We start from the raw sequence: 11,496 nt of genomic DNA, 5'->3' as shown, positions 1-11,496 counted from the left end.
AGGTTTTAGTAACAATTTTTTAGAATCTCGTGAAATGAAAAGTGAACTATTTGTTGTGCATGAAGCACTGAATGAACCAATGATTTCATGACCATAGCTGATAAGCTATTAAAATAGATTTAAGAGCAAGTCAGCTGGTTAAAACCAACAGGTAAGTTAAAACCCAAAGTCTGTATAATTGTCTTCAGCAAGCCTAACAGAAAAGATGACCCTTGACGGAAGTGGCTGGACAACAAGTTATCCAGGATTTATGCCGATCCCAATGATTAAAGATAGAGGCTTTTCAATTAGTTTTTCTGTAGTCACTGTTGTATCATTGTCACAGCCCACAACTAACTGAATTTTCATAAAATATTTTTATCCTAGCTCCAGAAAATGTGTTACTGGAAATCAAAGGCGGACCTACCGCCCAGCTAGGGGTGCAATTGCACCCCTAGACATTTATAATTTGCATGTAAAGTCACACAATTTTTACATCCCCCACCCGCCCAAAATTTTTTTTAATTGCACCTCAAGACCCAAGCAATCTAAGAGCACTAGATAAATTAGTAACAATTTGCATTAGCCCATTGGAAAGTAAAAAGTACATTTAAAATTTCAACAATAAAGCGTACTAAGTACATTCTCATCATGTATTATAATTTTATAATATTATATTTTTTGTTTTAGGCATATAAACACTTGTTGCCTGCCCCTCCATGGAAAATTTTCTGGACCCGACCTTGCTGGATATTGCTTATATATCTAGAACAAAGTGTTTTTAAACGTTTACAGGGAGTTGTTGATACTATAAACTTCTCCAAAGTTTCGGCTGCCCTAACTTGGCACATCTCCACACTCGAGAAACTAAACATGAGGTAGTGGTCAGATCAATGATATCATCAAAACATTATTATCAAGCAGGGTAGATTACCTGAGTTAGAGTAAGTGTTCGGCTCTGGTGATTCTACATAAATTTTTTTCAACAATTTGGGGTTGGCTCTAGTATGGTTATATAATAATATATATAGGCTTAAGAGGAACTTTATATGCAAGGTAAGTGACAGGAAAAGTAAATTAATTGAATGGATAAATACCCATCTGCCCAGTTTTGGGTTTCCAAATAACTTCAATGGATGCTTTCTCAGGGTTCTCTCCCTTTCTCGTCCCGGCTTTGGGCCCATACACAGCAGCCAATACAATCGTATCCCCTGAAAATTCGAGACGAATAATTAACAGAATGAAAGGGTATAACCCCACCAAATTCCTACACATTACAGCAAATTACGCGCATTTGGGCGAGAATTGACGTTAATATGGAACAGATAAACTAAAAAGATAAAATTAGGGTTAGGGCTAGACCTTGAGACCAACGAGCTGAACCATGAGCTCGGTGAAGGACATTGCGAGAGCAAGCCAGAGGTCTCAGCTGATTAGGGTTTCTGCCGTCCAATCGATCGACCTCCATCGTTCTAACGATGCGCAACGAGATGCCCGATGATCAGGTTCGAAAAAATGATCGAGCTTCAGAGGGACGGTGATCGTTGGAGCTTAAGCAAGCGTCGAGGCAGGTGACGTTGACGTCGACGAGGTCGGTCGGACTCAATTATCGTAAATAAACAGTTAACTAAACGCTAGATCTAGGGCGAGAACTACTGCCGCAAGCACCAGATCAAAATAAAACCTCAAAAAGCAACCGAAATCAAAGAACAATAGCGTCAGATACCTAAACAATAGTCAAATCATCGATTCATTAAACCCCAGATCTGCACCAAAAGGTACGGCAACAAGCACGAGATCAAAGCAAACTCTAGAAAATCACCGAGACGAAAGGGTTAAAGTTCCGGTACCTGGCTGAACTTGAGTTGGTGCTGCTCGTCGGCTAGCTGGAGCGAACCGCTGACGAAGACGAGCTTGCCGCCGGCGGGGTTTTGGTTTTGAGATGGCGGAAAGAAATGAGAAGGCCCAAGGGTTTTGGTTTGAATCGGATCAGGGCAAATGGGCTTCGGGTTTTTGTTTGAATCCGATCAGGGCAAATGGGCTTGGGTTTGTTTTTTTGGAAAAGCGGGCAAATGGGTGAATAGAAACCGCCCATTTAGTATAGTTTGGAATAAACACATCCGATTAGACCCATTTAACTAAATGAGTGGGTTTTGAACGGGCCAAGTGATAGGTAGACCAGGTGGGTAAATGGGCAGGAGTAAATATTATCTTCCCTAGTTCGAAACCCTTTTAAAATTAAAACGGCTAAATGGCACTTAAATACCCTATTGTTTCATTAAGGTTACATTTAGATACTTTAAGTTGTACAAAATAGCATAAAAATACATTGAGTCGTTTAAAAATAGCACAAAAATACCCTTAGTTGTTCAAAAGTAGCACATTGCTACCTTCTGTTAGTTAGATGTTAGAATATTCTAAGGAATATTCTCATATGCTTAGAACTTGAACCTATTTGTTGCTTTAATTACAATTTTACATACCACTTCAATTTATAATCACCATTTCAATGGAGGGTATTTTTGTCAAAACAGATAGTTTTTAACAGTGTTAATATGATTCTAACGGTGAACAACTTGAAGTATTTTTGTGCTACTTTTTACAACTCGGGATATTTAAGTATAAAGTTAGAGAAAAGATATGATATTTAAGTGCCATTTACCCAGTTAAAATTACAAAAAGAAACCCATTTTGTTTGTGTTAGTACTAGGGCTTTTTTGATAGACTAGTCTAGTGCACGTGCACTGCACGTAATTATATTTGTTCATGTCCTTAATATGTTTCGTTGATAGGAAAATGATAAAATTATATAATGCAAAAAATAAAGATCTAAAATAAAGAATTAGAAAGAAATTTTGGTCATTCTAGAGTAAAATCATGCATGCAGGAATAAAGATTAGCATAAATACATCATTAGTTGTTATATTTCTCAAGCTGAAGGATCCAATAGTGAAAATGATAATATGGATATGTAAATCTAATCAAGGGCACCATATAGTATAAACGTCCATATTCTTCATAATCTGGTGATTTAGGGAGTAGCAATATTAACACTCAAATTCAAAGAATAGATAATAGAAAGAGAAAGGTAAACTTACTTGTAAGAGAGAACATGAGCTAAATTGCCTTCTCTACATTGGAAATTCCATAATATAGAAGAAAGTAATGAAAATTAGTTAATAACTAAAAAATAAAAAGAATTAATCGATTGACAAACAAGAAGCTTAGTTTATCAATAACCTCACCAACAACAAATTTTGGAAAATGGTCATTTTGATAGTACTCCCTTAAATCTTTAGTATTTTGAAACAACCCCCCAAATCATTGATATTCCATAATATTCCTTAAGTTATTTTAAACTTAACCCTCCAATGATTGAAATTGCTAATATGTTACTCAATCCATAAGTCATCTTAAACTTAAAACCTCAATCCAAAACATTCACCATAACAGAAATGTTAATAACCAACACTTGTTTATCAAATAACCCAGCAAGTTCAACGTTGTCCACTTGAAAAAGCTAAGTTCCCAATAAAAGCTTCAAATCAGACGAGAAGCTTGTCTCATCACTACCCACAACCTCTCCTCCTACTGATCGTGATTTGATAATATATAATAACTTTAATTATCACAAACCTTAAATTAAACTCTCTCCATCTTTTTCAAGCGCATTAGCTGGAGAAGTTATCACATGGGGCGACTGATGTGGTCAAAGGTGTTAGCCTTCTTGTTTTGATGATGTTTAACAAACAATTTACTTCTAATGTTGTTTGTCTAGTATTTGTGTTTTCTTATTTATTATAGACAAACAACGTTGTTGGAGGATGGATGGAATCGAGCCTTAACGATCATATCAAATGGAGGTTGGCGGAATTATGGAGTGAAGCAACGTTAATTCAAGTTAAAGATCCAATTACAAGCTTCTTCCGCAAAGTTTACCAAGTCATGCTCATTGAAGACCTTCATCAAGCTTGGGTAATTTAGTTTAGGAGTTTATATTATGTGTGTTAGTACCTTAAGCTCAATTATCTATACACACACATTTATTGGTTTCTTCGTATATATATAGTCATATATATATATATATATATATATATATATATATATATATATATATATATATATATATATATATATATATATATATATATATATATATATATATATACATATTTTATTAAGTCTATATAATCATTGTGCAAAGTTTCAAAACATGGTTTAACCAAAATATCAAATTTCACATGTTTACATTTTCGTGTTTTGAACTATTTTACAAAATGATGATTTTTCACAAATGAGAAATGCAATTTGGAAAATTCTTTTTGTAACATGTTCACTTACATGTTTATATACTTTTCCCAAAGTTTTATAATTTTTGGACTTCATTTGTTATTTAACACATTTTTAAAAGTCTCAAAAATAGCTTTAAAAATATGTTTTGAGTGTATCAGATTTCGATCGACCGCACCGGTCGACCGAACCTGAGTTCATATGCTCACTGGGCGACAGAGAGTCTGTCGGTCGACCGGTCCAGTCGACCGATGAAATTTCCAGTCGACCGACGATAGCTTTTTCAGCTTCCAACGGCTAGTTTTTTTACCGTTACTGGGGCTGTTTCTGTCTTTTTGCTTGGGGTTTTTGGCTGAGTTGTGAGAGGGTATAAATACCCCATTGCCTTCAACTCTCAAGCTAATCCAAGAAGTTTTTAAACAAGTTTTAAACAAGGGTTTAAGTGTGTTTTGAAGATTGTTTTACAAGTGGAGAAGATCATTCACAGTGTCTGAACTTCATTTCAATCCTCCTCTCCATCTTGTTTTTCAGAGAAGAATTTCTAAACTCTTTCTAGCTTTACATTTTGTATTGTTTAATTATCATTTCTATTAAAGCTAGTTTTATATTGAGTTTAGTTGATTTGATTTTATCTCATTGTTACACACACCCACTTGAGCTTATTGTATTTACATACATAGTATATTAGGGTTGTGAGAGATTATAACATTGAGTTGTGCTTAATTGTGTTTTCATCTATTGTAGAGAACGAATTTATATTTGTTACATTGTGAGTGTTGTTAGGTTTTCGGTGAGCTAGAAACCAAGTGTGTTGTGAAGTTTTCGGTGAACTAGAAAACCGAGTGTGAGGAGTGAACGTTGTTCGGTGAGCGTTGAAAACCGACACTGTGAGATGTAAACGTTATTCGGGTGAGCGTAGAAAACCCGGTTATGATAGTGGATTTCTCCCCGGGAGAGGGGAGCGGATTGCATTGGCGTTCTTATTCTTGTTTTCATATCTTATATCGCCTTTGTGTATTGCTCATCATATTACCCTATCACTTGTGTAGATTGTTTATTTTACCCTTGTGTTAGTTCATATATCCTTGCTCATATATTTGTAATATCTCATTGATAGGATATATTCATTTGTTCATATTGCTTATCCTAGCTTACGTATCTTGTTGTATTTTATACTTGCTAGGATAACCTATTAATTAGTTTTAATTGGCATTTAATCGGATTAGATTAGCATAAGACCCAAATCACCCCCCTCTAGGGTCTAACAATTGGTATCAGAGCTTGGTGCTCTTTGATTTAAGGTCTAATCGCCTTGAGTTAAAGATCCAAGTTATCTTTTTGTACTAATCTTGCTTTGATTGCATTTGTATCGTGCTTGCATATTTTTATAAATTATGGATATGAATGATGTATCTTGTTTAGGCTATGATTCTAGTATTGCTCCTAAATTCAATGCTTTCCCTTATGCTCAATGGTGTTTTAGATTCAAAATATTTGTTCAATCTAAAAATATCGATTTATGGGAAATCATTGATTGTGCTTATATTGTGCCCACGTTGGAGAAATCCAAGTGGAGCAAACATGATAAAAAGATGTCTATTATGAACAAGCTTATGTTAGAATTTTTATTAAATGCATTTGATTCATCTATGTCTAACAAGCTTGATTCTTTTGATAGCGCTTATATATTATGGAAATTCATAGAAGCGCATCAAGGAGATTTGGAGGCGATCCGACAAGCTTTGGAGGATCTCGCTTCAAGTTCAAAAGGGGCATCATGCACACGACCACTAGGCGATAGCCCTAGTGAGGTTTGCGAGTTCGAAACCAAAATTAATTTACCTAATGATGAACTTGCTTGTGCTAGTGAAAAATTATTACATGCCTTTAACAAATTGCAAAATGATTTCATTAATTTACAAAGAAAGAATGAAATTTTGAAATCCGATCATGAGTTGTTAGCATCTAAGTTTGAAACTATTTCTAATGAAAATGTGATCCTTAAAGAAAACAATGAAAAATTAAAATTGGATCATGTTTCTTTAACTTCAAACGTTGCTAGTTTAACTCATGAAAGAGTAGAGAACATAAAGAATGATACAGCTTCTTTTATAAATAACTATTTATGTTCTACTTCTAAAAGTGCATATGTGCCTAAAAATGAAGACTTGAATCTTATAAAAAAATACATTTCATCTTTAGATTCAACTTTGAAAATATGCATTGATAACCATAAGAAACTTATGAACAAGTGTGCTAAATCTAGTGCTACAAAATCACCCACACACTATACACACTTGTATAGCAAAGTTTACAAATGCTCCATTTATGGTCGTAAAGGCCATTTAGCTAAGTTTTGTTATGATGCACACAAACTTAAGAATTATAATGCTCCTTGTGCATCTCATGTAGCTTCTTCATCTTGTACACTTACACATTCACATGCTCATTTTCACAAAGTTCATCATAAGCATGCTAGTGTGTTCAAGTGTGATCATTGTGGTCGTTTTGGTCATTTGGCCAAATATTGCTTTGATTTGAAAAGAAAATCTCATTTGACAAATGCTTCCAATAGACCACATTTTTTAAATGTGATGTTTGTGGTAGGTTTGCACATCTTGCTAAATTTTGTTTTGATATACAAAAAGCTTCTAAATTGCAATATGTTTCAAATAGACCATTGTTTAAGAATGTTTCTCATTTGCAAAATAATTTTAAAAGAAAATCTTTATTTGCAAATGATTCCCGTGCACGAGCAAATGGTCCACAAAAACAAATGGATCTCTTTCATTGCACATATTGCAATCGGAAGGGTCATTTGAGCGATTATTGCTTTGACCGTGTTAGTGCACCACATATGCCTAAGAGGGTTCATAATCCTAGGGCTTTGAGCTTAAATGATAGGGGTCATGTCCCTAAATCCTTTGGTACCAAGAGTTCTTGGGTACCAAAATAAATTTAATTTTTAAACCAAAAATTTTAGTGTTCTTATTTTTCCTTTTCTTGACTTTGAAAATTATGTCTTGAAATCTTTTTATATGAAAACAATCTTTAATTGATAAAATCTTTTGTTTTCATGATTATTTGTTTTGTTTTGATGAGAGGTTTATACTTATATATCTTGTTTACCGGGTGCTAAAATATTTATATGGGTTGATACTAGCTCAAGAGCTAGATATAGTTGCCTCTCTTGATTCTTGAATTAATGATGATTTGATTTTACGTTTTTGGATTTAAACTTTGATTTATGAATTCTTTTGGTTGATTTGTTTTCATTTGAAAACTTTTTGCATGCTTCTCATGTTCCTCTTCTTTTGATTTCATAAATCTATTCTTATACATGGTTTTTATAATGAGACACTATCTTTATAATGTCATATCCTTATGTGTCCTCATTGTATCTTGTTTGCTTGTGAGTGGTGTTTAGCATATCTTTTCTTTTATGCTTGCTCACATGTTGTATGTGAGTTGTTTTTTAGCATCTATGCTCTCACATGTTTGCCATGATCTTTATTTATTGCATATTTTCTATATGGTATTTTGATAGGGGGAGCAATCCCTATATTTTTTTTATACTCACCCATGCTCATATGTAGGGGGAGCTTTCGCTCTCTTCATTCCTTTTGTCCCCTTTTTGATGTTGTCAAAGGGGGAGAAATATTGTGAGTATATGTATATTCTTTCTTGTTTATATGCATGTAATTTATATATACAATATTTGTTTTATACTCACCCATGCTCATATGTAGGGGGAGCTTTCGCTCTCTTCATTCCTTTTGTCCCCTTTTTGATGTTGTCAAAGGGGGAGAAATATTGTGAGTATATGTATATTCTTTCTTGTTTATATGCATGTGAATTATAATTTATATATTCATTTCCTTTCATGCATATATCATTTTTAAACAACGGGTTGGAGGTTGGATGGATTGCGCCATAACGATCATATCAATGGAGGATGGCGGATATTGTGGAGTGAAGCCTTGCAATTCAAAGTTAAAGATCAAGTTCAAGCTTCATCCGGGAGATTACCAAGAAGAGCTTATTGAAGATCAAGATCTAGCTTGGGTAATCTAGTTTAAGTTTTATATCATGTGTGTTAAGTACTATATATAGTTATATATATACATGCATGTTTTAGGTTTTCATGTTTTGGACATACTTGCAAAATACATGAGTTTTCACAAATAGAAATTCAATTTGAGAAATTTTTTTTCTAACATGTTTGTTTTCATGTTTATAAACATTTCGTAAAGTTTCATCAAGTTTAGAATTGATTTGTTATGTTTAATGGAATTTATAAAATCATGTTTTTCGTTCGTGCATGTTCGTGCATGTTTTACAAAACAGATGACTTTTCATAAATGGGAAGTGATATTCAAGATTTCGTAAAGTTTCATCAAGTTTAGAATTGATTTGTTATGTTTAATGGAATTTACAAAATCATGTTTTTCGTTCGTGCATGTTCGTGCATGTTTTACAAAATAGATGAGTTTTCATAAATGGGAAGTGATATTCAAGAAATTCTTTCTTTGACATGTTTATATACATGTTTAGAAACTTCTCTCAAAATTTTACTATTTTTTTTTCAGAAACTGTAAATTTGTGTTCCAATATTTATTTCTCTCAACTGGGAAATGATTTTTCTGAAATGATTTCTCTGACATGTTATTCTACATGTCTAGAACATTTTCACAAAATTTCATAATTTTTGGAGTTCATTTACTATTTTAAATTGATTTTACAAAATAGCTGCGCCCTGCTACAGTAACTCCGGTCGACCGGACCGGTCGACCGGAAATGTCTCTGGACGTTGGTTACTGTAGCTAACGGCTATAATTCCCAGATTTTGATATATCCGTTTTTTTGTCTTTTTGCTTGGTTTTCTTGGGTTTTTGGACTTGTTTCATGAGCCTATATATACCCCATGCCCTCATACTTCTAAGGGTACTCAAGAAATGTTTTAAACAAGTTTAAAGAGTTTTAAACAAGGGTTTAAGTGTGTTTTAGTGTTTGTTTGGTTTGAAGATTGTTTTCACAAGTGGAGGAGATCATCTTCTTGTTTGGGCTCCAATCTCCATCTCTCCATCTTGTCATCTATTGGAGAAGTTTTCTAAACTCTATCTAGCTTTACATTTGCTTAGTTATTTGATTATCATTCTTTAAAGCTAGTTTTTATATTGAGTTTAGATTTGATTATATTATCTCATTGTTACACACACCCACTTGAGCTTATTGTATTTGCATACATAGTATATTAGGGTTGTGAGAGATTGTAACATTGAGTTGTGCTTAATTGTGTTCTCATCTATTGTAGAGAACAAATTTATATTTGTTACATTGTGAGTGGTGTAAGGTTTTCGGTGAGCTAGAAAACCGAGTGTGTTGTGAAGTTTTCGGTGAACTAGAAAACCGAGTGTGAGGAGTGACGTTGTTCGGTGAGCGTTGAAAACCGACACTGTGAGGTGTAAACGTTATTCGGGTGAGCGTAGAAAACCCGGTTGTGATAGTGGATTTCTCCCCGGGAGTGGGGAGCGGAGACGTAGGACGGAAGGTCCGAACTCCGTGATCATATAGTGTGTTTGAGTGTGCTTTGGCGTTCATTTATATTTATGTTCATATCTTATATCGCCATTGTCCATAGCTCATTATTTATATGATCCACTATCTTGTTTACATTGTTTACCCTTGTGTTTATATATCCTTGCATATATAGTTTATCATATAGGATATAATTCATTATTCATATTGCTTATCCTAGCTCATATATCTTGTCGTATTTCATACTTGCTAGGATAACTTGATAATTAATTTTAATTGGCATTTAATCGGATTAGATTAGCATAAGACCCTAATCACCCCCCCTCTAGGGTCTAACAATTGGTATCAGAGCTTGGTGCTCTTTGATTTAAGGTCTAATCGCCTTGAGTTAAAGATCCAAGTTATATTTTTGTGCTAATCTTGTTTTGATTGCATTTGTATCTTGCTTGCATATTTTTACAAATTATGGATATGAATGATGCATCTTGTTTAGGCTATGATTCTAGTATTGCTCCTAAATTCAATGCTTTCCCTTATGCTCAATGGTGTTTTAGATTCAAAATATTTGTTCAATCTAAAAATATCGATTTATGGGAAATCATTGATTGTGCTTATATTGTGCCCACGTTGGAGAAATCCAAGTGGAGCAAACATGATAAAAAGATGTTTATTATGAACAAGCTTATGTTAGAATTTTTATTAAATGCATTTGATTCATTTATGTCTAACAAGCTTGATTCTTTTGATAGCGCTTATACATTATGGAAATTCATAGAAGCGCATCAAGGAGACTTGGAGGCGATCCGACAAGCTTTGGAGGATCCCGCTTCAAGTTCATATGGAGCTTCATGCACACGTGCACTAGGCGATAGCCCTAGTGAGGTTTGCGAGTTCGAATCTATTAATGATTTACATAATGATGAACTTACTTGTGCTAGTGATAAATTATTGCATGCCTACAAGAAATTGCAAAATGATTTCATTAATCTTAAAAGCAAGCATGAAATTTTAAAATCCGATCATGAGTCTTTAGCTTCTAAGTTTGATACTATTTCTAATGAGAATATGATCCTTAAAGAAAATAATGAAAAATTAAAATTGGATCATGATTCTTTAATTTCAAACTTTGGTAAGTTAACTCATGAGAAAGATAATGCCATGTTAGAAGTAGAGAACATAAAAAATAATACAGCTTCTTTTATAAATAACTATTTATGTTCTACTTCTAAAAATGCATATGTGCCTAAAAATGAAGATTTGAATCTTATGAAAAATAGTATTTCATCCTTAGATTCAACTTTGAAAATATGCATTAATAACCATAAGAAGCTTATGGACATGTGTGCCAAGACTAAATCAAAATCATCCACTCATTATGCACACATGTATAGCAAAACTTATAAGTGTTCTATTTGCGGCCGTCAAGGTCATTTAGCTAAGTTTTGTTATGATGCACAAAAACATAAGAATATTAATCCTTATTGTGCATCTCATAAGACTTCTTCATCACATTCACATGTACACACACATATAGATCATCATAAACATGTCCATGTGTACAAATGTGATTTTTGTGGTCGATTTGGTCAATTGGCTAAATTTTGTTTTGATTTAAAGAGAGTTTCACATTTGCAAAACAATCTTAAAAGATCATCCATGTTTGCAAATGTTTCTAATGTTTTCCGTGCA

At 33.6% G+C, this 11,496-nt stretch overlaps 1 protein-coding gene across 1 annotated transcript in view; it reads right to left on the bottom strand.

The window, feature by feature from the left end:
- The window catches only part of LOC109837431 (exosome complex exonuclease RRP46 homolog), an 8,730-nt gene extending 6,758 nt beyond the window's left edge, over nt 1-1,972 (bottom strand). Inside the window, exons 1-3 of the mRNA XM_020405666.1 lie at nt 1,830-1,972; nt 1,342-1,705; nt 1,077-1,190 (exon numbers count right to left, since the gene is read on the bottom strand). Coding sequence (XP_020261255.1) covers nt 1,077-1,190; nt 1,342-1,447 — 220 coding nt within the window. The 5' untranslated portion in view covers nt 1,448-1,705; nt 1,830-1,972. The remainder of the gene's footprint in view (nt 1-1,076; nt 1,191-1,341; nt 1,706-1,829) is intronic.

Source organism: Asparagus officinalis, chromosome 4 (genome assembly GCF_001876935.1).
Source record: "Asparagus officinalis chromosome 4, Aspof.V1, whole genome shotgun sequence".
NCBI classification, from domain to species: Eukaryota; Viridiplantae; Streptophyta; class Magnoliopsida; order Asparagales; family Asparagaceae; genus Asparagus; species Asparagus officinalis.
This window is presented reverse-complemented; position numbering and strand designations above follow the sequence as displayed.